This window comes from Filicampus tigris, chromosome 5 (assembly GCF_054856515.1).
Source record: "Filicampus tigris isolate MCC_2025a chromosome 5, RoL_Ftig_1.0, whole genome shotgun sequence".
Classification (NCBI taxonomy): domain Eukaryota; kingdom Metazoa; phylum Chordata; class Actinopteri; order Syngnathiformes; family Syngnathidae; genus Filicampus; species Filicampus tigris.
Genome location: NC_141221.1, coordinates 14,754,516 through 14,782,404, shown reverse-complemented (window position 1 = coordinate 14,782,404; position 27,889 = coordinate 14,754,516). Strand labels below are relative to the sequence as shown.

Here is a 27,889-nt window from a genome sequence, read left to right as displayed (position 1 = left end):
TTTTTTCCATCTACATAACTTCTACCACTTTTTTTAGCCAGTTTAGCTCTTACTTCTCCTTTATGTGCCAGTATCCTATCTTCTATTTATTTTGCCATCATATCTTCTACCACTTCTTTCGCCAGCGTATATATAGCCTCTTCTTGTTCCTAATTTACCAGTTCTTTTACCAGCTTTGCTTATACTTACTCTTATTTTTCCTGCATAACTTGCTATACTTCTTTTGCCAGCAAGTGGCACTATTTTCTCTCTGATGATGGTCAAAATGTATCCAGATTAAAAAAAAAAATTCTATATATATATATATATATATATATATATATATATATATATATATATATATATATATATATATAATATATATATATATATATATATATATATATATATATCACAACTACAAACACATTTTTTTAACCAGCTCTGTGAGTGAGGTGCCACGACAACCATATGTGGCGTTAACATAAACATGAACATCCACAGCTTGCCTTTTTTTTCAAATTACAGTAGGATAGCGTGGATTTTACCACCAAATTGAAAATGATGACCCGATTCAATTTCTACAAACGGGCACTGAGTGTGGAATGACCCCACGTTAGCTGCCTGAAAGTCAACCGTGTAAGCGCTCCTCAACCCGTCATGATGTAAAGATATTCGTTCAATGGTTTTGTGCCAACTCATGTAGCCAAAGAGATAAAGCAACGTCGATCCTCATTTGGCCCACTACAAATTGGACAAACAATTAGGCTGTAAGAGCAGTGGTACCGCCATGGTGGCAGGTGACATTTCCCCACTGGTGATTGATGATGCCTACACATGCACACGCACACGCACCTACACAAACGCACACGCACGCAAACACATTACTATTGTTATTGTAGCGCCCATTCTCGGATTCATCAATTGAAAGTGAACTAAGCGATGGTTTGGCGGAGAGCCAAGCAAAGAAAGGAGGAGGATGGTCGACGTTGGGAGTGTGTGTGTGGGAGGGGGGCTTTCATGGGGGATGGTGCCCCAGGGTGCACCCCCCCAATCCCACCCCACTCCAGCACCACCACCAGCACCCGGTATCCTTCATTCCATATGAGCTTTTTAGGTCATTCCAGTGAAAATGGAGGCTGCTATTGAGTCACCAGTGGAATTTCATGTTAAAAGCACGTTGTCAAAGCCGTGTTCATTCTACACATTTCAATTAGGCAACAAATAGATGACCTTCATTCTAGTGCAACACTTTTGTCCCATTCTTGCGTGTGCTCGTATGCGTGTTATGGGTGCACACACCCCTCTAGGCTTAACGTGAGAAGCACGTCTTACTACGTCTTCGTTCAAAATTGGCCACACCCCTGACGTAAACCAACGGGGGTTTGACCAATCAGACGCGCGGCAGATCAGCCCATGATCAGATGACTGAACCCTGGAGGAAACTATTTAAAACTCTAAAGAGCGCCTTGATGCTGGTTCATACATTTTTGTGTTGGTCACCGTAGTGAGGGCGCATTGCACCGTACCGAGCTACCACCGACTGACCGACAAGGACGCACAGGGCCCGGCTTTACGTGCTCTTTTGTCACGTCGCCACCACACAAAGACGTTTTTAAAACAAACAACAAGAAAAACAAAACAAAAACAAAAATCGGCTTGCAAATGAATCATAAAACCCATTTGCTGTGGATTCTTCTCCTGTGCGCTGCTGCCTTTACGCACGGACAAAACGGTAAGATTCTTATTATTTATTTATTTTTCGCCCTCGCGTCCATTCATTTGTCAACTTGTGCGTGGATTTTTATTTCGAGTAAGTGTGTCAAACAACTCGTTTTCGTCTTTGTTATATTCCATGCTACGAATAGTTAATTAGAAACGGAACAACTGTGGCGGGCTGAGTGGAGCAGAAAAACCGGAATGGATTGATTCACATGCTAAGAAAACGACGTGTCCTTTTTTGGGACAAGTGCAATGAGGGCACGCCACGTTTGACACACTGAGGAGAAAATAAGATGTCGTGCTGAATCCACGTTTTACCCCGAACTTATTTTGGCCTCTTCATGTCCTATTTCCAGCGGCGGGGCAGTCGAGTTTAATGGTCCAATTCAAAGCAGTTTGTCTAACAAAATACACGTAGAGTACTGTATATTTTCATAGTCAAACCAAACCAACAGTCTGTAATACTTCTACTTGCACCACGTTTTTATTCAAAGCAGTTGTATAGAGAGTCACTCATTTCTTTGTATTGCCATAGCTGTTTTTTTTTCTCCACCATACACTCACATTGGAATTACCATAATGCAGGGCAGATTTGTGTGAGTTGTCATAATGATGTGTAATTATGCAAAAATATGGCTGCTGCAGCTGTGTGGATGACATGAACTTCGAGAAATATGGTTTTATTTCATCCGAGTGGATTTGAAGCGATGGGTGGGGAACATGCACAGCCAGCTCATGGAGCATTTGATCCAGCTGGCCAAAATAATGCCAGAATCAATGGGCCTTTGCAGCGCCTTTTTTGTGGACAATTCTTATAAATGACCATCAAATTTTTCCATTGGCGAAAATAGTGTGAGGGGCTTCCCCCCCCAATGTTCTGGAAATCTTCAAAATGATTGTCTTGCAATTCCCCAACGTACAAGCCCTCAAATTTGGTCCAAAATGCTGCCTTCAACCCAATATGGCAGACTTTGAGTTTGATTTTATTCATGGATCCTTGGGACGTGACGGACAAGTTCTCCACAATTTGTGTAAGTTAGGTGTATTTGCTGGCTGGGGGTAACTCTCCAGGGTTAGTTAAACCAAATGTATTTATATATATATCTGTGTTAATCACAGATAAGGCTCAAATGGCTTCACATGCCCACATTTAACAAATATTAATGACATCCCTTGATCTTAACCTCCAGGAGGGCAAGGAAAAAAAAAAAAAAAAAAAAAGCATCAAGGGGAAAAAATTGAAACCTTGAGAAGGAGCTGCAGATGGGGACTGCCCCTTCCAGGATGACCAGGCTGCAATGGATGGACAGCATTTAACACTTACACCCATGTTAGTTGAAATAGTGTGAAAGTCCGTTCAATCAGATGACGATGAAGCGCTGCATTATTGACTGAGTTTTGGGGGGGGGGGGGTTGTGTTCAGAAATCCTAGAATAAAAATGCTTGCAAAAAGTCGAGTTTTCTTAAGTCATACTGAGGCCCACCAAAAAGAGAATATTTGTTAATTCCATCATATTTCTTCATAAATTTAGCAACTGAAAGTCTTCCCCAAACTCCTCCTTTTAGATGCATGAGCAAAAAGCAGCTAAAGTACCTCCCGTGTTCTACATGCATTGTTGGATTCCGACGCATGTTGGTAACTTTGAGCTTCTGCTTAGGTGGAGATAAGTCGGCAAGTCAGGGCGTCGACGTCACCGTCAAGTACAACATGAGGAAGAGTTTGGATCTGGACCAGGAGGGCTGCTACCTAAATGCTGGAAACAAGGAGTGTCTGCAGCAGTGCGGCTTCAACGCCACAGCCAAAACCATCTTCATCATCCACGGCTGGACAGTACGTTGAAACCCATCCTTTTTTTGTGTCTGCGTCTGTCAGAAGTGTAAAACGGCACCGAATTCAATGTGGTGCGTGTTTTCTTAACTAGATGAGTGGTATGTTTGAGAGCTGGATGCACAAACTGGTGGCCGCCGTCATGAGGCGCGAGAGCGAGGCCAATGTGGTTGTGGTGGACTGGATGGCCATGGCCCAGCAGCTGTACCCAGACGCCGTCAACTACACGCACACCGTCGGCCGGGACATCGCCGCAATGCTCGACTGGCTTCAGGTACTTTGTCCTTTGAGAAACACACAAATATGTGGATCTGAAAACTGGAAAAAGGTCACCTGATGAACTAAAACTGCACTCTAAAAACAGTTGGGTTAAAAATAACACAATTTTGAGAAGAAAATGGGCACATCCGCAAATTGGGTCAATTTGATCCACGTTCTTGTGGTTTTGTACAAAACAGACCAATTTTGGGGGTTTTGTACAAAACTACCCATTTTGTGTCATCTGACAAACTGAAACTCGAATGCCGTGAAGCCCTCATACATACCTCCTCAAGAGTGATTCTTATGTATAAAGATAGTCAGAAGTTCCAGCAAATCAACCAAACAAATTGTTTTCAAGAATATGTTCTATGCGGTCCCATTAGTTGAAACAAGGCATTCTTATAAATATTGCGTTTGTGGAATAATAGTTAATCCACCCGTTTTAGCCATCTCTGGGGGGCGGCCATTTTGTCACTTGTGTCGACTGAAAATAACATCACAACTGCTCAGGGCTCAGGTAACGACCAATCACAGCTCACCTGTTTTCTGAAGCTGAGCCGTGATTGGTCATGACCTGAGCCCTTTGGAAATGTGATGTCAATTTTAGTCGACAGAAGTGACAAAATGGCCGGCCCCTGAGACGGCTAAAAGTGGGTGGATTTTGCTGCTTCACACTCATATTCCACAAAGGCAATATGAATCAGAATGCCGTGTTTAGACTAGTCGGCGTGCATAGAACATATTCATGAATAAAAACACCTTTGGGTTGACTTTCGCTTTAAAAGGATTAAAAAAATAAAAAAATGTTGTCGTGGACTAGTGATCAACGCGTCTGCCTCACAGCTTCCACCTATGTTTGTCAAATGTGCATGTTGAAGACTCTAAACTGTCCATAGATGAAAGTGAGTGTGAATGGTTGTTTTTCTACAAGTGATCCATGATTCGTTTTTGACCAAAGTAGTCTTGGATCAGATCCATGCGTCCGTGACCCGAATGAGGAAATGTATAGCAAAATGACGGCTCCTGAATTGAAGCTCCATAACATCAGTACCCTGAAATTACAGCTCATACTGGCTCAGTAAAATGCTGCTTTGATACCATATTAAAATGGGACCTGAAAGCCAGAAAGAGATTTTGGGCTGCTTCCATGTTGTAACGCCAGACAAAGAGTCTTCCGCTGAGACAGATGGCAAAGGCGGCGTAGCGTAGAGGAAAGCCTTGTCCAAGTTAACTGAGCGTGGCTGGCTAACAACCAGCATTTTGTTCGTTGTAGCAGCTGCTGATGTTGTCATTTTTTTTTTTTTTTTTAAACAGGATGAGCTGCATTTCCCTTTAGAGAAGGTGCACCTGATTGGCTACAGCTTAGGGGCTCACGTAGCGGGCTACGCTGGAACACATGTGCGAGGATCCGTCGGAAGAATCACAGGTATGTTGTACACAGGTCCTTTCTTAAAACATACCGATTTTTAAAATGTGAGAGACCCAACATGATGAGGAAAACAAATCAACAAGTGTGTGCTTACTGCCCCATTAGTGTGTGTAGTGCACTCCAGACTACCAACACACATAATGATAATTTGCTATCGATCATTTTATGTCATAAACACGGAGTCTGTGGCCAGGCGGAACTTTGTGTTGACTGTCATGTAAGGATTTGCTCTCATTGAACACATTTAGGATCTACGGTTGTCGGCCCCAGTGTTTTCTGAGCAGATTGGGGAGAAAAAATCACTTTCAACGCACCCCACACCACAGGGTAATCAGCCAGGATAATCTTTCAAAGACACCTGACAATCGGACTTTTCACGTCAAAATTGCGGAGTCAGTGGCTTGATGTTGAGCACACACATAAAGTTATGTGATCGTAAATATTGTGCAGCTTTAGCGGACGGATCACTCAACACATAACTCGGGATACTCTATCAGCGACACCTGAAAATTGAGCCTTTCGTGTCAAAATCAAAAGCCTGTGGCTCGGCTGAACTCTGTCTTGATGGTACATAAGCAGCATTTGTCGTAAATATCAAACTCTGTGTTGACGATGCGAGTGCGATTGTGTTCCGGGCAGACAAGGAGGATAAAAGATCATTCTTAACACACATCACCATGGTGTGGTTGCTCAGGATTATCTTTTTGGACAATTGGGTCTTTGCTCACTTCACTCTTAGGAGGAATGGCTGACAGTTTTTATGAGTGTACCCCACTTTAGACTTTTGTTCTTAATTAACTTAATCAGTTTGATTATTCCGATTAGGTCTGGACCCGGCAGGGCCGATGTTTGAGGGTGTGGCGAAGGAGAAGCGCCTTTCTCCGGACGATGCCGACTTTGTGGACGTCCTCCACACGTACAACCGGGAAGCCTTAGGAGTGAGCATCGGGATCCAACAGCCCATCGGGGATGTGGACATCTACCCTAACGGAGGCGATGTCCAACCCGGGTGCTCACTGGGCGACGTGCTGATCGTGGCTGGAAGTAAGTCGACCGACTAAGCCGGCTCAACTCCCTGGTCGATCCGTTTTCAATAACGCCGTTCTCCGTTCCTTGCTCCAGACTTCATGGAGGTGATGAAATGCGAGCACGAGCGAGCTGTGCATCTTTTTGTCGACTCGCTGATGAACCGGGACCACGTGAGCTTCGCGTACCAGTGCACCGACTCGGACCGCTTCAAGAAGGGCATCTGCCTGAGCTGCCGCAAGAACCGCTGCAACAACATCGGCTACGAGGCCCGCAAGATGCGCAAGAGACGCAATAGCAAAATGTACCTGAAGACGCGTGCAGACACTCCCTTTGGAGGTGAGCCCCCACCTCCTGATATTACGCTTAGCAAATATCTTTATTGCGCCTTGTTCAAACAGGAAGCCAGCATTTCCTCCTCATTTTCCAATAAAGCTGGCATGTGGCAAAGTGGAAGTCGAAGCAATGCTGGCAAAATAATTAGTACAAGTATCCTGACGAAATAAATAAATTGCATAAAACGCTGGCAAAAAAGCCGAAGCTAAGTGGAAAATAAAATAATGCTGTCCAGCAAGTAAAAGTACAAATTCACACGCAAAAATATAGACGCATACTTGAACTTCCACTTATTTTGCCACCATTGCTTACATTTTTTTTCTTGCCATCATATCTAGTAATTCTTTTCAGCACAGATTTCACTTGTTTTGCCAATATTCCTTAAACCTAGCATTCCTTCAACTTTTGTGCTAGCAAAGACTTTTTTTTTTTGCTAGCATTCCATCAACCTTTTTTTTTTGCTAGCAAAGACTTCTTTTGCTAGCATTCCTTCAACTTACATGTGCTAGCCAAGATTTTTTAATTTTTTGCTAGTCTTCCTTCAACTTTTTTTTGCAATCATATCTTCTGCTTTCTTTTGCCAGCAAAGATGTGACTCATTTAGCATGCAGCTTTCTTAACTTTTGGCAACTTAGACTTGACTTCTTTTCCATCACTGCTTTGGACCCTTGTTTTACCGGACTAGCTTTGCCACCATTGCCAAACTCCCCCCTTTTTTTTGCCAGCTTGGCGTCAACTTCTTTTGCCATCATTTTTTTGAATTCTTCTATTGCCAGGTTAGCTTTGGCTTGTTTAGCTAGACTAATTTTGCCACCATTTCCCTGACGTCTCCTTTTGTCTGTTTAGAAACATTTCTTTTTTTTCTTTTATCTGTATAGATTGTGTCGCCTTTTGGCAAAATCGGCTGGTTGAAAAGGAGTAGATGATTTCTCAAAATGTTCCATCAACTTCCAGAGTGGCGCACCCCCGTTTATTGCGCCTGGTTGTTATTATTAACCTTAAGTCGCGTGATTGCACATGAATGACTTGTTGAATCATTAACCCAACTGTGTTATCTTAAAGGTTACCACTACCAGATGAAGATGCACGTGTTCAACAGGAAGCAGGCGGACAATGCAGACCCAACCTTCCACGTCAAGTTGATCGGAGCGCAGAATGACACGGAAGACATCTTTGTTGATGTGTGAGTAGGCCTACCACGTTTAGAGTACCTCAAAACCACGTTGCTCTATGGCAGACGTGGTCTAACTCTGTTCCCTCGTGTAGGCACGACGACTCCATCGGCCTGAACCTGACCAACACTTTCCTGGTGTTCACCGAGCAAGACATCGGCGACCTGCTGAGAATCCACCTGAGTTGGGAAGGTGAGGGCGAGTCCTTATACTCCGTTTGGAAGAACATCAAGAAGAGCTTCTGGGCCTGGAATGCCAAGCCTTCCAAACCTGTGCTGGAAGTCCGACGGATTCGCGTGAAAGCTGGAGAAACGCAGAAGAAGTGAGTGGTGATGGATGAAAGGTGAACACGCAGTTGATGTTAAATATGTTTGCTAATGGATTCTTGTTTTGCAGGTTTACCTTCTGTGCCCAAGACCCGTCGAAAACAGAAATTTCACCCGGTGAATCATTAACATTTGTCAAGTGTCGTGACGGCTGGGAAGTGAAACCAAGAAAACGGTAAAAATCCAATGAGGAGAATTTCTCAAACTTTTTAAAGCAGTTTTATCGCTTAGCTTCTGCGTCTTCATTTACTAGCATTGTTTCTTGCGCTTATTTTGCCAGCATGCCTATATGACTGTAGCTGCCAACAGCGCTTGGACTTGCCTATTTTTGCCAGAATTGTTTACTTGCCCTTCTTTAGCTAGCATGTCTTCTGAGTTGGCCATCTCAGCTTGTACTTCCTCTTTGCTGCTTAGTTTCAACTCCCATTTACCAGCACTGCCTGGACTTACCCTTCTTTTACCATTGTTACTTCTACTTTCTCCAGCATTACTTCTATTTTTTTGTTTCCCTTTGCCAGCATACTCATCTTCATTGGCCATGTTGACTTCAACTTCTTTTGCCAGCATGGGTTGTACCTCCACTTGCCAACAGTGCTTTGACTTCTGCTGCTTTTGTCACTATATACATGTATAATTCTTGTATTTTTGTCATCATAGCTCCTAATTTCACTTAGTCTCCTGGTATCCCAGCTTCTACTTCTTTTTACCATTGTTGTGTAAAACATTTTGCAGTGTATTTTGGCTATGAGAGAGAATGATGTTTGCATTGTATTATTCCACTCAAGTTTTTCTTTTTTCTTCTCCCACAGGGTGCCCATGTAAGGCCTCCGACACTTCTGACAACTTGATGCACCATGACCACGGGGACCCAACATGGCTAAAGCGAGAAGCACTGCCTTCGCTTTATCTGAGCACTTTTTCAAACGGAGGAGGAAGGATCAGCGCACAGCGGGAGGAGTTTTAGGTGTTGGACATTTGAAAGTGCACCTGAAGGGTTGGTTCCTGGAAACTTGGAGCGATTGCTCCTTTGTTGAGAGGCCAGACGGGGGGACTGAGGTCAAAGCGGTCTTTAAAAGATCGCTCGAGAGAGTTATGGAATGTTTCTTTAAGTGAGGTAGAATATCTGTCAGCGGAAATACACCAGCTATTGTAGTCTCTGTACTGTACATTTTAAATGTCTTTTCCTTTTTTTTTTTTTTTTTTTTTTTAATTTATGGAAAACAAAATTGAAGCACTGCAAGACCAATGTTATTTATCATAGCACACCCCATGATAGTGTTGAATGGCTTCCTGGATGCAGTAATTGTATGTGTGGGGTGATTGTGACCAACAAGTGTGCCTTTCTGCTGCTGAGTGAGATTACTGATACACTGTACATTTGGAAGAGACCCCGATCTCATTGCACATGGCTTTTTTTGTGCAGAATGTTACTGTATGTTCTGTGGGGTGTGTGTATGTACATACTGTAAATAACCTTTTGGAAATAAAACAAATTTACCTGTTATTTCTATTAGTTTGCCTCCTCATGAGCGTCTTCTTTTTCAGAGTGAATAGGGTTGCAAAATTACAGGAATTTTTAAAGTTAAAAACTTTCTATATTAATCCAATTAACTCATTCACTACCATTGACGGATTTACTTGTCTTTTCACAGTCCAGCCATTCAATCCCAGGAATTTAGCAATGAATGACTTCATACGTTTGGGGTTTTCTCTAGTTTTTGGGGGAGCCAACCCTCGTAACTTCATTTATTTTTCCCGTCCCTATCTGCGTAAACATATATTTTTTAATTCTCTCTATTGTGAGCCTTAAGTCAGAGGTAAGAGTGCAAGATTCAGAAATGTGGCTGCTCCAGTGAGGAGTGTGTGGGGGGGGGGGGGGGGGGGGACAAAATGGAACAATCAAGGTAGGCTTGCATGTGGGCAAGGAGAGCGAGCTACACGTATATATCTGTTTTGCATCTGCTCATGTTTACCTTTATATTTTTCAATTCAATTTCTGTCAATATCATGCATGTCCTCGCTATAATCAAAATCAGCTTTGCACCTACAAACCCACTCACATGCTCTCATATTTGATGTGATTTTTGTTGCCTTGCAAGTTAGCTCTTGTGTAGCCATGATCATAATCCAGCACACATACATACACATACACAGAGTGCTGTTTTGGACTTGTCAAACTTTGGATGGCAATTAACAACATTCCTGCGTGCTTGTAACACAGTTTCCAGTGCAAGAAAAACTGGATCGCCAAAATTCTTTTTTTCCCCCCTCGCTTTAACAACACTATCCTTTGACCTGTCAAATAGTACTGATGTACCAAGAAGATGAAGGACGGGATGTTTCATGACATTATGCAACACTTGCGTGAGTCAACAGGTGTTCATCCCTGTATCTCTTTGTCTTGTGCAAATACTGTTTAATCGGGTCATCAAAAATGTCTTTTTTTTGCGTTCTTTCTCTGTTCTGGACAGTTAACTTTTGAATGTGAGAATGACAACTGCTATTATTATGGGAGTCCATGCTCGTCATAGTTATGAACAATTTTCCAAAAAGAAAATAGAAATAATCAATGTAATAGAAGATCCATGGACTCCCGAGTAATATTTTGAATCAAACAAGTGTAAAATGGAGACGAAATAAAACCAAAAAGATGAGTTCTCAATCCTTTCTGGTATATATTGGTACACATTCTTCTTTGAGTATGTCTACTTAGCTAAAGTTGTTACTGAGGAACCAGGACAGAGTTGTTTGTAAAGTTCAATTAATTTTTTTTCCGTCACTCTTACCAGTCCAGTCCAGTATTACTTGCTACTGTACTACTTCATACACACACAACTTGTCCCAACATACAGTGGTACCTTGAGATGCGCGTGACCAAACTTAAAAGTTTTTTGAGAACCCAGACGGCATTCAGCCATTTTTATTTGAGTTGCGAGTGCAAAGTTGTGATACGAGTAACTGAACATAAAATAAAGACAATTACATCTTAGTCTATTGAAAACAACCACAAAGGTTTGTCTTGGGAAACTCCACTTAGCTTAATGCTAACAAACAATGCAAAAAGCCAGTCACTTGTAGCATCGATAGTCGCGGATTGAGAAGTGATGGATATTTGAAGAGTAAAGGTGGAGCAACACATGTAGACAGATAATATAACAATAATCAGCAGCATTATATTCTTTATCCTCTATGAAATATGACCAATATAAAAGAATCTTGCAGAATCACTTGCAGTGATAGTCGAAGAAGTATTACTGTTCTTCATTTATATCCACATGACTGTATTTTATGACTGTGGCCAAGGTGGGCACACCAGAAGAACAATGAATTGGTTTGCAGCATTATATCATAATCTTTATTAAAACAGAAACAATTGTGACGTTTTTAGAGGGGCTGGGAGTGTTTAATGTCATTTCAATTTATTTGAAGAATACACTGGCGAATACAGTGGACCCCCGCCCCCTCACAGTTCAGAACTATCGGGTTATTTATTATTTTTTCAAAATTTTTCTAAATATTTGAAGATATTGTTGTATTTTTTTTGTTTTTGTTTGTGGAAACCTTTTTGGAGGTTTATCCCTTCCCTGTTTTGTCTTTCCAAGGTTTTTGTGGGTTTGGGATGGAAAAAAAAATCCCCCAACGCATTTGTAATGGCGGTCAATTTATGCAGATTTTTGTCTGTCCTAACCCCCTGCGAACATCGGGGCTCCACTGCCCGTGCCTTTTCAAGAAAAGACATTTCATTTTATTCAACCGGAATATAACTTCTATATGAGTTTAGGGACACTCTGTGCATACACCTACAATTCCTATCATTAAGGCCAACTTTATCCTCACCACTCACTTCAGCATGTGACCCATTTTCACTAAGCGGGACAAGCTGGAGCAACCTCAAATCGTGTAAGCGAGGACATGGAAGTTTGATGTTGTGCCTCGTTGCTCTGGTGATTTCTTAGTCCATCTGCCGCTTGCATGCGCCACACCGCATAGACTCTTTGGTCACCGACTGAATTTTAAATGGAACTTTCATATGCATCAGGCTTTTTTTGGATAGACATATACACCAGCGCTGGTTTGACCCACTTGGATGCAAGTCCATTACGTGTGTGGCATTTACTGATGTGATTTTCTGAAGACAGTTTCACTGTGTCAAAGTAGTTTAACATGCGTTGAATTTGTTTGTGACCACGCTTGTAACACAAATCACTTGTAGGACTATTTCAAATCATCTTAAAATGAACAGAAATGCAATTAATCTGTTCCAGTCTACAAAAAAAAAAGAAAACAAGAGAATTTGTAATGTGTTTTTTTAAAAAAGTAACACTGTATAATATTGTAATTTATTCAAACATAGCGTAATGACATAAATTAAATATAATTGAAAATAATGAAACTTTTGTTGACACTTTGCATGGGTTGAATGGTCATTGTTCTGTTGACCACCTTGCCCACCTGGGGGCAGTATACGACAGACGTATACGTACATGAACGTCTGTACAGTATAGACGCCTCAGCTCCTCTCAGCTCCTTTCGGAGGATAAAGAATATACGACTGCGAATATCGTATTGAACGTCTAAATGTGTTTTGGCGGCATTTGTGTTTTTGAAAAAATCTGACACTTATAGGGTTATGTATGCGTTTCCCTTGTGTTAGCATTAGCATTAAGCTAGCGGACTAAAGGCTGAATGAAAGTTTGATAGTAAACTTCAACTGGGAGTGACAACAACTTGAAGCCTCTTTATGAAGAATTGTTCTCTATTTGTCAAGCTGCTTCTATTGTGAAGCAAGGTGTGTTAAGTTCACTGCCACCCTACAGCGCTCGTATCTCAAGGGTGCATACAGTGGTGTGACACTTGGAGTATGAGAAAGCTCTCAAAAAGGACAATTAATATGCGTCTCAACAAATTACAATATTGTCCAAAAGTTCATTTATTTTAGTAGTTCAAGGGAAACAAGTGACACTCATTTATTTTGTAATAGAGAGATCTATCATACATCAAACACCTAACCCATTTTGATTGTTTCCTATGTAATATGCTCATTTCTTGAGCAATCAAGTAAATTTGGGTTTTTATTAGCTCTAAACTATAATGATCAAAATTGTCCAAAATAATACCATGGACTATTTGACCGTTTGTGTGCGTATAGCTGAGTTTCTGTTTCTGAATTGAACTACTGAAATAAGTGACATTTTCCATATTGAACTTTATTGCCATGCAGCTGCAACAATAGTGACTACACGCACTATTCAATTTCTAGTCCAAACCCTGCGGACTGCAACTGCTGTAGGCTATAACCAATTTGGTTTGTGGTTTTTGGGACACTGGCAAACATGCAGGAGAGCGTAGGTCTGGACAAGTGTGTGAAATTGTACACAGGCACTTCAGCTTGATGTCCAAAAGGTTCAGTCACTTCATCTGGCAGGCAACATGGAGGCTTGCCTTCAGCTCCTAAAAATCTCCTACCACACTGTGAATGCCCTGATTTTGTCTTTTTGCTCACACGCACCCTGACAACAGGGAACAAAGTATTCATGATATTATGTTACACTTCTCTTGATAATTTTCCCAAATCATCTGGGAAGAGGCGGTGGATTCAGACTGTTACCACAAATCCTCTCAAACGGAAAAGGAGATGATCCGAACGGATTTTGGACCTAGTATCACGAATCCTGCAGTTCATTTGCGTGCTTGAAATAAGATCATGTGTAATGTTTTGAGAACATCACTTCCTGGACATGACATAAGGTACAACTGTGCATTCTTTTCAGCTCTGGTGAAAGAGATAGGATGTATCCAAACATGCCTTTACAATGATAGCATCATAGCAGGAGTGCGTCAGTGAGCAAATTGACAAGGCTAAATAAACTACAGAGTGCTTAGCTCACTCACTGAACTGTTCCCAACTGAGCCAAAGCACACCGGCAAACACAAAGCCACCAAAAGTATATATACTGAAATAATGATGATCTAATCTCAATGTACACACAAATTCTAATTCGCATAGGGCCTAATTTACAAAAAGTTTTCACGTGCAAAAAGGGGCGCAGGTTTGATTGCATCTAACAAATGTGAATTATTGTCCAAGACACGAAGAGCTAATGGATAATTTGGCGTCTTTAAAGCGAAAGTCAATAAAAAAAAATATTTTCAATAAAAGCGAAAGTCAATAAAAAAAAATATTTTCAATAATATGCTCGAGTCTATGCAGTCCCACTATGTAGACTAAAAATGGTATTCTGACGAATATTGCGTGTGTGGAATATGACCTAAGCGGCAAAAATCAACCTGTTTTTATCCATCTGAGGAGGCGGCCATTTTGCCACTTTTTGCTCTTGATTGAAAACGACATCACAGACGTTCCACAAACGCAATATTAATCGGAATGCCGTATTTAGACTAGTGGAGTGCCGTATTTAGACTAGTGGAGGTGCTTACAACATATTATTTTGCAGAAAAATGTTGACTTGACTTTCACTCTGAATGTCGCATCCGAAAGGTAGGTGCAGTCAGCACTGTTTTATGTCGACATTCAAAGCAAAATCAGATGTGATGGGGAGAAAACGACATCAAATTTGCTGAGGGCTCAGATAACAACCAATCATGGCTCAGCTTCAGAAAACAGATGAGCCATGATTGGTCTATCTGAGACCTGAGGGTGTGTGATGTCTTTTTCAGTCGACAGAAGTGACAAAATGGCCGCCCACAGAGATGGCTAAAAGTGGGTGCATTTTGCTGCGTTACTTATATTCCACAAACGCAATATCAATCAGAATGACGTAGTGGGCCTGCATAGAACATATTCTTGAAAAAAACATGTTAGGGTTGACTTCCGCTTTAAGACGTGTTTGTGATCATTTCTAAAGGCAATATTTTTTCATCAACCTTTTGTTTGTGATCTCATTTATTGCAGAGGTATTGTATGTTAAATATTATTTCAATGTGACTTCCAGCACCAGCTGTTAGTCTATTAGCTGCACGTGCTCGGCAGATATTGGCACATGTTGGCCCAAGCACCACGCGAACTGGGTCACTTGATGCCAAAAGTGATGGAATGATGGAAGTTCTCCATGTCGGTGAGAAGCCACTCGGAGCAGCTTCCCGAAATAGTTAATGATGTGACTACAGTCGCAGTGGAAACTCCAGACTGCCGCGATAACCTCGGAGCACCCACCTGAGCGGTTCTGGTATGCCGAAGGGTCAGATTTCTGGCAAGAGTTGCGCTCAGGTCACATGGATTTTCTGGCTTTCCAAGTAAGAGGTCCAGCTGATTTTCTAGGAAACTTAAGGTGAGAAAGGGGGCTCTTACTTGAACAAATACAGCAGCATACCGAGCTCAGATGTGAAATTCTGAAGATGTTTTGCGCCAGTCAAGTTTGAGCAAGGAAATGCATTGTTTTTATTTACAGTATGTAGGCTTGACTGTCTTGGCACAAGGCATGACATATTAGTCCTTGATGCTAGTAAACTGATAATGTCTTGAGGGAATTTGGCAGTCAATATTGACAGTAATATATTTTTTAGTTGTGTGCAGCTTTTCCTCAAGGCCCCAAAATGCAGGAGCTCCTTGATTTGCGACAGAGTTCCCTTCCCAAGAAATGAGAATTTAAAGACGGAAGTCAACCCAAACATATTTCTTTCAAGAATATATTGTATGCAAGCCCATTAGTTGAAACAAGGCATTCTAATAAATATTGCATTTGTGGAATAAAAGTTAATCCACCCGTTTTTAGCCATCTCTGGGGGCGGCCATTTTGTCACTTCTGTCAACCGAAAATGACATCACAGCTACTCAGAGCTCAGGTAACGACCAATTACGGCTAACCTGTTTTCTGAAGCTGAGCTGTAATTGGTTGTTACCTGAGCCCCGAGCAGTTCTGATGTCATTTTCAGTCGACAGAAGTGACAAAATGGCCGCCCACTGAGATGGATAAAAAGGGCTGGATTTTGCTGCTCAACTCATATTCCACAAACGCAATATTAATCAGAATGCCGTGTTTCAACTAGTGGGCCTGCTGGGAACATATTCTTGACAAAAATATGTTTGGGTTGATTTCCACTTTAAAGATCCATCCCTATCACATCATTTTTTTTTACTCAGTTCACAAAAAATGGACATGTCTGATTTTGCCTTTGAACTCTTCATGTTTTCAGTGTTCTCACAATAATTAGGGGCAATATTATCACCAACATCATACTTTACACAAGGGAAAAATTGTTTCATTTTGTATAAAGTCGCCTCTCAGTCATACTGTTTACTGGAAACAGAGGTCCTGTGTCATCTCATTGTCAAAATCAGGAATGACCTTACTCCCCGTGACCTCTTACAGTAATGTCTCATGGAAACACTGTGACGCCACGAGAACGAAGAACAGCACCGCGTGTGTCTATTATTATGAAGCAATAATCGACTGGCCGGTGAAGGTCCAATCGGGGAGCGCGTGCCAGGAGGTCTGGCCTTGCGTTTCAGGCTTGTTTGTTTACGCGGTTGAATGGGCTCGTGTTACACGCGTGGCAGTGGATGACATTCAAACACAACTTGACGTCAATGTTGTGCGGACATGTTGATTTCCTCAGATTTTTTTTATGGATGCCAATTGAAGTCATCTTGGATTTCAGTCACAACAAAAGAGGTCCTCTGGAAAGGGCGGGCAACCACGTGTTGCTCTGTAGCCCCATTATGGAAACAAACAGTGTGAGGCAAGTTACTTCCAAAACGTGTGACCGTGTATTACAATTAGTTTAGTAGTCAATGCCATTTAAAAGTAATTACTTAACTGTAATGCATTACTTTTTAGTTACTTTCACCAAAACAAAAATGTGACATTCAACTTTTCTACACTGGCCTTTAACAATACAACATTGCCACAACAACAGATTACAAATCATAATAATTTTAAGAGGTTTGAACAAATATTCGATTTTACTGCTATAAAATGGAAGTCAAACCAAACATGTTTTTTTCAAAAATATGTTCTATGCAGGCCCACTAGTTGAAACAAGGCAATATGATTAATATGAAATATGAGTTAAGCAGCAAAATTCACCCATTTTTAGCCATTTCAGGGGGCGGCCATTATGTCACTTCTGTCGACTGAAAATGACATCACAGTTGCTCAGGGCTCAGATAAAGACCAATCACGGCTCACCTGTTTTCTGAAGCCGAGCTATGATTGGTCTTTATCTGAGCCCTGACCAACATTTTCAGCCGACAGAAGTGACAAAATGGCCGCCCCCTGAGATGGCTAAAAACGGGTTGATTAACTCTTATTCCACAAACGCAATATTTATCAGAATGACTTGTTTCAACTAGTGGACCTGCATGGATTATATTCATAAAAAAATATGTTTGGGTTGACCTTCCGCTTTAAAGATTAAAACACTAATGCCTTGGCCTATTTTCATAACACGAATCTGTGGCTAAACACAGTCATTTTAAATCTGTTATTACAGATGATGTATAAAGATGTAGTATATGTGGGTTTTTTTTTCCCTGACACTGGCACCTTCCTGACCACAACCCTTGTGTCAGGTTTAGACAGGCACCGTTAGGCAGGCAGAATACACGAATGAATGTAGCATTTTTTTTTTTTTTTTTAATGAATGTCCTGAATTTCCTCATTCACTGGCGATTTACCACCCCGGTGTCGTTTTGAGAACGCACTGCCAGCAATGACAACCCTGCTGCAGTGCATTAGCTGTGGATGATCCTGTATTCCAATTCACAGTTTCTACTTTGCTGCAGCTGCCCGCAGTCTCATCATGAACGTAGTGTTTGTCAAAATCAGTTAATTCAATCTGAGTTCTTAGAATAGAATTAAAGGTGACTCTCCCAGCATGTGAACACAGATTCTTTATCTGCACACAAAGAAAGCAAAAGGTCAAGTTTGGCGGTGAATGCTTAGACTCCTACCCATCTGGATCACTCAGTGGTTCCCGAGAAGCCTACTCGGTTCTCTTAGATTTTTACCACTTGTGTGTGACAGCGCACTCCCATTTCATTTGTTTGGTGAGAAATGTCATTTGGCATTAAGGGACATCAAGCGTACAAACAAAATCTCAATTTTTCATTTGTGAGATGGATGTGATGTGGGAACATTTTCTGATTTGGCTCCATTTAAATTTCCCATGGTGAAGCACTTCTGCTGATTAAATCTTTTTTTTTTTTTTAGATGCCGGAAAGTTGACTGAACATTCATAATTTCATTCATACCATTCTTACACGGCATCAGTTTGACGTTTTTAGCATATTATGGACCATATTCAGTTAAACAAAAACAAAAAAAATAAATAACATACACTTCTTGGCTCGGTGGCCAACTGCAATACTTTCATTCTTTCTTCTCAAGATATTGGCAACACGGCATTCCTAATAACAAACACACGGCACTGTGAAAAAGTCACAGCAAAACATCAGAAATAGTTGGGCACATAACAGTTTGTAAGATTTATTCACAAAAATACACAATTGATTGTCATGGAAACAGGAAGTAGCCTACTATCAAATACCAATGAGACATCCTTTGGCCTATGGGTCTAATAATAATCGTAAATTTTGTGAACCCTCACCTTAATTTCTCAAAAATTCTATTTAAAAATAGACAATAGGAGAAGGCTTTAACTGTTGTGTAACCTCTGGCTAAATCGGTCTATTATGGAAGAAGACATATTTTTTTTCACTTTGCGTGACAAGAATCTTAGCATGGCATCAAACTGACATGCTGCCAATGATTGAACAAGGTGAATACGCCATGCATCTGCATGCTTTGTAATGCAAAAGTCTGCAGCTTTCTCACACAGTGAGTGTGAATTGTTTGTCTGCCTACAGTGGGTTTTAAAAGTCTACACACCCTTGTTCAAAAGTGTGTTTGTGATTTATAAATAAAAAAAAAAGGAGACCAAGATAAATAATTTCAGAACGTTTTCAGCTATGAATGGGAGTAAAAATAATAGAATAAAAAAGTCATGAAAAGCCAACTAGAATATCAACATTTTATTTACAGTTAATCAGAGGCACATGTTCCATTTTTTTGCTTCTCCAACATCAACAGCATTTTTTGATGGGGCTGGAAACCTTACATATTATTGTATGGAAAAAAATCTCCTCAAAGCGAGAAATTTGACCACCACCACCATGGTCAATGAAACAATGCTTTATTCAAAGAGGGACACACACACACACAACTGTGGATACCATGCACACACACGAAAAAAGATGCTGGCTGCAGCATTATCATTTTGCTCTTTTGCTGCGTTTTTGGGTCTCTGAAGAGAAGGCTGGGACTTTCTCATGGGAACAAATATGAGGAATGCAAAGAAAGCTGGGAAAGGGACAAAAAAACGGTCTCATTCATGTGCAGTAATTCTCAGTACAATTTGAAAAGGAGGCGTGTTGAAATGGTTTCATTTGGGTGGCCACATGGCTTGACATGAGCTTCAAGTCACACTTAGAAATCCTTTTGGGAATTTGCAGATTTTAACCCTTAATCAGAACTATATTTGATAAGCTAATATCAGAAATGGGCCCCATATGCGATAAATCATGCGCTTTTCTCATGCGCGTCTGTCTAGGGAAATAGAGCCCTTAGGCTCTTCATTTTTGACAACCAAGTACCTGTATAAAGCTCATTCTCACTCGAATGCCACGTAGCCCACCTGCATAATGCAGCAATCCGCTTTCTGACAATTGCCTATTTTATTACACTGTGTTCTTAACTAATCTCCCCGTGCTTGTTGACTGGTTTTGTAAACAGGGCCGCGTGGCATTTTAATGGTGTGGATTCAGGTCAGGCGAGCGCCGGGCTGGGCGGCTTTCCCATCAGATCCATACAGTAGAAGGGATTTGACCTGCCAAGTCACATGGGCGGATTCATAAGATGCGAAGATCAAAAACCAGTGGCGTGTCAGCGGAGGACAGATCCCACCTCAAAGCAAACTTCGGCCCTCATCAGGACTACAGTAGAGGATTTACAGTTAATCTTTTAATGCCAACACATGTTCAGCGGTTGTGCGTGAGCAAGACAGCGGTGGGTCAAGTACAGCGAGCTCGAGAAATGACTGATGATGACGTTTACAGGGACAGCAACAATGGACTACCGCCAGTTTGTTCGGATTTGGAAACATTTTTTCCTACAGGAAGTAATGAAAACAGCATTGCCATCATAAAATATGTAGGGGAGGAAAGGGATTCTACAAGCGCATGACTAACAGGTGCCCTAGAATGTTTTTTTTTTGTTTATTGTGTATTTGTGTGTTTTAATTGCAGTTATCAACAAATCATACCGTGTGGTTTCATTAGATTTCATTATACAGTGTTTAAAGTGCCCAAGTGCCCAAGTGCTATTTTCTCAGGGGTGAACACACATGACTTACATTCATTATCATTACTTGTGCTGCATGACTTACGTACATCACATGACTTACATAGGTCACGTGACTTCAATCACATGACTTACATCCGTCACATGACTTACGTACATCACATGACTTACATAGGTCACGTGACTTGAATCACATGACTTACATCCGTCACCTGACTTACGTACATCACATGACTTACATAGGTCACGTGACTTGAATCACATGACTTACAACCGTCACCTGACTTACGTACATCACATGACTTACATAGGTCACGTGACTGGAATCACATGACTTACATCCGTCACATGACTTACATACATCACAGGACTTACGTACATCGTTTGACTTATGTATGTCGCAACTTACAGCCCATGACATACATATTTCGCACGACTTACATTTGTCACATCACTTCAGTATTTCACATGACTTGCATGTTTTCTGACTTATGAACATCACCTGACTTCCATACATCACTGTATATGTCGCAAGAGAACAACATAAATGTCATGTAACTTGCCTAGGCCGTGACTTACAGACATTACATGGCTAACAGGTCATATGACTTACATATATGTCGCAAGACTTAATACGTCATGACTCGCATACAGTACATGCACAACCTGGTGTACATACAGCATCAATGTGTACTGGCAAAGTATGATCTGATATTAAGTGGCAACAGCATCTTTAAATGCTCGCTGAGTCTGCAGATATGATTGTATCTTAAAATGTTGGGCATTTTTCAAATATCCAGGAACTCCGATTTTTTTAACATTGTATCACATGCCCGGGCAAGTTTCCAGGTAATGACGTAAATCCCCCGGCTTGTTCTGTACACAGCAACTGTCCCGCATGCGGGACCCTGGAACATTAAAAGATTTTAATAATGTCTCACAGCTCTGAGACTCTTCCTCCTCCATTCCAAAAACCTGCATGTTAGGTTCACCGAAGACTCGATATCGTCCAGAGGTGTTAATGTTGAACAACCTAGGATGTACTCCACCCCTCGCTCAAAGTCAACTGGGATATACTCCAGCACAATGCAACCGCAATGAGGAGAAGCGCCATAGAAAATAGAAAACTGCACAATTAAGGCCACACTAATAGATGCCACCACCCAATACACGCCTCATATGCGGAGTCAGGCTATTGATTTTTAAGACTTTTTCAATGTTTTAATTGCAGTTATCAACAAATCATACCGTGTGGTTTCATTAGATTTCATTATACAGTGTTTAAAGGTTGGTAAAGACATCGTACGGGACACAATGCTCACCAAACATCTGTGAAAACATGCTCAGCAGGAGGAGGATGTTGGAGCGTGCAGCAACAGGCAGGTGTCCAACAAAGCTTTGTGAAACCCCAAAAAGTTAAAAAAAAGGAAAAAAAGAAATTGAGCATGAGTCATTACATTAGCCACCAATGAAAAACTCACCAACTGTCTCCTGATCTTGCGTAGTCAGAGTGCTCAATGACTCAAAACACAAAACATTCTTTTGGTTTTGATTAAAACAGTGAAGAAACAGTTTTCTGGAGAAGAAGTGTCACAAGGCCAGTGTCCAGTGCTGAGAACAAAAAAAAACACCCAAACGTGAGGAACGTGCAAGATAAGCGGCAGACGCAGAAGCGCAACAGATGTTCGTCACTTGCACATGGACTGCTTCTCCCGCTTATCTCAATGAGATTCAGGAAAAGAACAAACTGTATTGTTATTCACAGTTTTTACTTCATATCTTCACTCAGCAGGTGCTCTACTTTGTCCTAGAACAACTGGAAGTGTTGTACAGAATTTGACATGTCATTAAGCCAACATGCAGAAAAATAATGAATAAAATCAGAATGGGACTACCGTGGTATTAATTGACTTTGAAATCTTGAAAAAAAACAATTCAATCCCGAGCATTCAAAATTTCAGGGCAACAAACTAAGATTCAATTTTAAGTTGGACAATTCAACAAAATAGTTTTGAGTTTTACTGTTGTGCAAATCGGCTTTCCCGCATTTCACGTCCAAGAAATTAAAAAAGTTCATAGAACTAATTGTCGCTTGTATTGTCCCCCAACGTAAAGTTTCAAGAAAAAAAGCAATTAGCAATTTTTTTGTAGCAAACAACTTGATTGTTGTGCTAACTAACCTAACTTGTTGTCATAAATGTCAATAATTTATATATGAAAGTTGTTCCAACTTAAATGACTGTTTCAGCACAAAAACAAAAAAACGTGTTTTTTTACGGTGTAAGTATTTCCAATCAGGTATGTTCAGTGCTGCTGACCCAGCCTTGAAGGCTCCTGGACATCTCAAAAATACGACCTCGCTCACGGTCTCATTTTGATCCTGATAAATGATATAGTTTGTGCGGTACAAACTCACAATGGCCCACCATAACGTTTGAATTTCAAAGTTAAGTTCCTGCCATTGAAACGTGACCCTAATACATAAACGTGCCACAGAAAAACGTCTTTATTATGACGTCATCATTCATCCAGAGCCAGATTTGAAAATATCATTAACACGATTAAAGCTGGTTGGCTACCAACAAAAGACAATTGAACGGCACACACTATCGTCAGAACCCCGGGCAAACCCATGCAAGAGAATATGCATTCAAACCCAGAACCTTGGAACTGTGAGGCAGAAGTGCTAATCACTAGCCCGCCGTACTACCTGCTGTCAAGTCAAACAAACTCAAATCAATCCTCCTTTCCCATCACCACCTTTGTTTGGGATGAACAACATACAGTACACTCCATAAGGCGTTTTTTGTTACTTTCCCGCAAAAGATGCTCTCCAAATCAAACAAGGACTGTTTTGAGAAGCTTGATCCCTCAACCTTTCCGACTCACTCATGTATGGGAACGGACCACCTGCGTCTTGACGCCGCGTTATGGGATTCTGTGGGAATGCGAGTCGACAACGAAACAGTCACAGTCCTGTCTTGGCTTGACGCGGATTATGCAACCGCCGTCCACAGATTCCCACCTCAAATTACACTGCGCTCATGCGGCATCTAAGTATACATCTCGGCACGTCTGCATGCGACAACTTTTTTTTTTTTTTCAAGTTGCGGGGCGATCATAAACGGCCGTCGGCGACGACCCGGTGTCGAGCGCACGGGCCGTTTGACGCGGGGATTTGCCCCCCCCCCCCCGGCTATTGTGCGCTGCCCAAGTGAATGAGGGCCACATAATGGCGCGGCAGAGCGGCTTAGAAGAGATACAAGGACAAAAGATGAGTGAGCGCCACAAACCGCCGACGTTAACGTAACTTCCGTCCACGGGGCTTGTGAAAGCGTATTTCATAAAGAATGAAAAGGAGCCGCTAAAACTGAAAAGAGAGCTGAGGAGGAATGAGGGGGCGGGGGGGGGGGGGTGGGGGGGGAATCCCAAGGGACATGATTGGCTCAGAGCATACTGCATGATTCTTGGCCCATTGTGATTGGCTGAGAGATATGGCCTCACCTTAACTGCGGGTTACTATGGTTCAGTGACATGGAGATTTCCGTCTGTGTGTGCGTGTTGGTTACTAGTGCGTGTTATTGAAATTAGCGACAGGCCTGTCAGCGTGTTCAGACATTCTGCACATTCCACATCTTTCAGTCACTTCCCTCACTGTCGCATCGCTACGATTGATTTGTCTACGTGTAGCAACTGCTCTGTCGACCAGAATCAGTGGATTCCGGCGGGATTACAGACGGCAAATTTGTGGAAGGAAAATATGAAAGGCGTCTGTATTGTCCTTTACAGCCACCATGGTGTTAAATGGGAGTGCTCTCTAGTAATTCTCAAGCCATCTTTATGGAACTTCCAGGAATACTGACTCATGTCAGAGTAAGAAAACGGGTGGTTTGGACTAAATTCCTATGCATGATGGCTACAGTAGTTGAGTTAAAATGCCATTTACACATTTTAAACAATGCTATTTCCATCCAGTGTCCAAGGATTCGTGTGCTCTGCCAAACTGAGAATAAACAGATTTTTTTCCATAGGATACCCAAATCAAGATTTGATTTTATTCTGACGGATATGAGATCTGCAGGCCGGTTTCATTCAAAATAAAATGGGCCATCCTGGTCAAATTTTCTTTGAATCTTCTTTCTTCAAAAGAAATGGTTTTGAAAGCATCAAATCAGAACTGAAACCAGACTAATTTGCTGTCATGTACACATGGCCTTGCTGTGGACAACCTCCCATTACCCCTTCGCCAACCTTAACCCGGACCCCCCCTCCTCCTCAGTTTACCCCAACATGCCTTTAGGGGTGACCCTAATCCCTGTGCCGCGACCCCGTGCTCGCTTTGAATATTAGTCAATGAATGTGTGGCACCGGGCCAAACAAAAGGCACTTTGTGTCGCATCGGTGGGAAAGTGCTCGGGATGAGTTACTTCCTGAGAGTGCTTTCGTTTGATATCCATCCGTAAAAATATATGAAGCAATAATATATCGTGATATATGTGATTTTTTAACTGCTATATCACAGTTGAAGCTATTAAGGCAAATGGTTTAAAGGGGAAGTCGACCCCAAGATGTTTTTTGTAATAATATGTCCTATACCCATTCGCTATTCTCAACATGTCATTCTGATGAATATTTCTTTTGTGGCATGTGAGTTAAGCAGTAAAATCCACCCGATTTAGTCCATTTTAGGGGGCGGCCATTTTGCCACTTGCTGTCGACTGAAAATGACATCACAGTTGCTCAGGGCTCAGGTAACGACCAATCACGGCTCGCCCGTTTTCTGAAGATGAGCCATGATTGGTTGTTTCTTGAAACAAAATGGCCGCCCCCTAAAAATTGACTAAATTGGGTGGATTTTACTTACTTAACTCACATTACACAAAGGCAATATTAATCAGAATGCAGTGTTTTTCGACTAGCGGGCCTGCATAGAATATATTCTTGTAAAGAAAAATTTTGGGTTGACTTCCGCTTTTAGGGTTTGTCTGAATTTTACCAGAAAGGAACCACACAGTCACAATGAATTGTGATGCACAAACAGTTTAATTCTATACATTTTGTTTATGTTTTTGTGATATGTTTTTATAAACTACAATGTTTTATAAACTTAATGACTAATCCTTTTTTGTTCTCAGTCCAGAGTTCGTCGCTAGCTTGCCGCTTGGCCTGATTCAATCTGCCGTGCTCCAATACGTCACACATGCTGAGACATGAGTGTTGCCACCCAAACATTCCTCTGTGACAATACAGGCGACAATACAGGCGACAATACGCTATGACCCGTTCTAAATACGAGAAATTCTGATTCGGTGTTAGTTTTTAATGGCCGCTTCTCTATTCGAGCCCTACTGTACGTAGCTACTGTATTTTCCAATGGACTCATACATCAAATGCACCCCCGTTGTGAAGATGAGGCCATATAGAGACCGGCCGGAGGGGGACAAGGCGCATGGGGGTGTACGTTATGAACACTCTGAGCTGCAAGGCAGCAAAAAGACAGCTGGGGAACACATGAGCCTGCAGCTGCCACCTCTGTATGCGATGCCAACACACACATGCACGCACGCACGCACGCACGCACACCACCGAGTGGATTGGAGACCCTTGGCACAACTCAAGTGGCTTTAGGGAGTCTTTGTATGACCTTTTTCTTAAAAGGTCTTTCTTTTAGTGAAACGACATGACCATAAAACATGCAACCGTGCTGCAGTTTTATCACGTCATGAGAAAATAAATTTACGAGAATTAAATCGGAATTCAGATTAGTGGATGGTAAAATTCCGAGGCGAATTTAAGGTAACATTTGGAGATCAGAAGCCGAGTGAGGATGGATGAAACCCATCAAAAGAGGTGATTTCAGTACGTTTTAGCATAAAATGATCATGTATTTTCTCGTCATACTAAACATTTCTCCTCGCAATGCATCAATTTTACTCTCATTAAAGTACGGTTTCTTGCAAAAGTACAATAATTTTTTTTAAAATCGTCTCGTCTCACTATGTTGTGATTTTTTAGTCACACTATTCCAACTTTATCGGCCCAATATCACAACTTGATTCTTTTAGAATTATGTTGGCTAATATTCAATATTATTTTCTCTTAAAAGATTGTGTTTATGTCCCTCTAGATTGTGACCTAAGAAATCTTTTTCAAAATTCAGACTATATTTTCATGTTTCATATATTTTCAGATGATCTCATATTAAAATTTGATTCCCATGACATTATAATTTTACCCTCACCAAATGATGACTTCATTGTTATGAAAGTACCGTAATACTTTTATCATAATATTATAATATGTTACTATTCTTCTGAAACATTTTTTTCTCTCTTTCTCTCTAGAATACGACTCGCAAAGTACAATTTAATTCTCACACATATGTTTCTTAATGACATTTTTCTTCCATACTGTATTTGACTTTACTTGTCATAAAATTATGATGGTGACCAACTGGTTAAGATAAAAATTAAGAGCTTTTCCTTGCAATATTTCAAAATTATTGTCACAGTATTACAACTTTTTATTGCAATATTACAACTTTGTTCTCATAAAATTTTGACTTACTGTAACTTTGTAATATTACAAACTTGTGACTTCATTCTTGTAACATTACAACATCATTCCCATAAGGTTACAATTTTTTTTTTTTCGCTTTTTCTTCTAAAACTGCAACTTTTTTCTCACAACTGTTCTTGTAATATTACAGCTTGACTCATGTGAACTTATGAGGTTTTGCTCAAAATCTTACAACTAAAGTAACAGTGTGTCTTTTGTCTTGTGATATTACAACTTGTTCCACACAACATTTTGATTTCTTCCTCATAATACTCTTACATTATTCTGGTATAAGTCAGACTTTTTCCTCACAGTTGACCTTTGAAAAAATGCAATTGATCTTTTAATTTTACAACTTTATTTCCGCAGCGTTACGACTGCATTACCGCTAAAACTAGGACTTCATTCTCTATTTACAATGTTATGTGGTGCAGCCTAAGTACTCCTTTGTAGTTTTACTTGTGTGACTCAGTGTTGTAAACCGTGCCCTCATTCTTATCAAGATGCTGAAAAAGAATGCAAAATGGGACATTTCAAAACAACATGATGTTGAAACGGAACTTTTGCAAGATTAAAACTGTTGTCTAGACTGCTGGTTTGCCCGCTAGCTGTTCACATAGATAATCCCTTATGGTGTCCCCCTTGGTTCACATACTGTTATAATAGTTTCTCAATTAGTAATACGCTCATGGAGGTCGTTAAATATATATGTTAAATATAAGTGATATATCATATAAGTTAAGATGTTTTAATGCTTAACGTGTACTGTATTTTGATCCAATTCATTCTGCTGTCAAAATAAGCACAAATTCTTTTACACTACATGTGGTGTTACCGCCTACACGGCGAGTCAAAATGGTGTGCCGGCACCATGGCAACAATGTCAAGTAAAGGTCATAAACATTACTTGGTTGTAGTGGACATGAGAAACT

At 41.0% G+C, this 27,889-nt stretch overlaps 1 protein-coding gene and 1 long non-coding RNA gene across 5 annotated transcripts; one reads left to right on the top strand and one right to left on the bottom strand.

The window, feature by feature from the left end:
- The first annotated feature begins 1,424 nt into the window (after nucleotides 1-1,424).
- lipg (lipase, endothelial) lies at nucleotides 1,425-9,583 on the top strand. Its single transcript, XM_086030545.1, has 10 exons — nucleotides 1,425-1,714; nucleotides 3,360-3,532; nucleotides 3,624-3,803; nucleotides 5,105-5,216; nucleotides 6,045-6,263; nucleotides 6,342-6,584; nucleotides 7,644-7,764; nucleotides 7,848-8,075; nucleotides 8,150-8,254; nucleotides 8,889-9,583. Exons 1-10 carry the CDS (start codon nucleotides 1,645-1,647, stop codon nucleotides 8,899-8,901), a joined length of 1,464 nt encoding a protein of 487 aa, XP_085886671.1. The 5' UTR covers nucleotides 1,425-1,644; the 3' UTR covers nucleotides 8,902-9,583.
- A 9,474-nt stretch (nucleotides 9,584-19,057) lies between these two features.
- On the bottom strand, nucleotides 19,058-23,282 carry LOC147147406 (uncharacterized). Of its 4 annotated transcripts, none has more exons than XR_015086993.1 (3): nucleotides 21,881-23,282; nucleotides 21,722-21,795; nucleotides 19,058-21,307 (listed from the first exon to the last, which is right to left on the bottom strand). It is a non-coding gene; the product is annotated as an uncharacterized LOC147147406 (long non-coding RNA). The 4 variants fall into 4 exon arrangements; XR_015086994.1 differs by having other exon boundaries at nucleotides 19,058-20,032; XR_015086991.1 differs by having other exon boundaries at nucleotides 19,058-19,926.
- Nucleotides 23,283-27,889: the final 4,607 nt, after the last annotated feature.

Excerpts from the sequence above, each read along its gene's own strand:
- lipg (XM_086030545.1), top strand. The coding sequence starts at position 1,645 with ATGAATCATAAAACCCATTTGCTGTGGATTCTTCTCCTGTGCGCTGCT. Across the intron at positions 3,804-5,104 it reads CAATGCTCGACTGGCTTCAG|GATGAGCTGCATTTCCCTTT; the intron begins GTACTTTGTCCT and ends TTTTTTAAACAG. Across the intron at positions 6,264-6,341 it reads CGTGCTGATCGTGGCTGGAA|ACTTCATGGAGGTGATGAAA; the intron begins GTAAGTCGACCG and ends TCCTTGCTCCAG.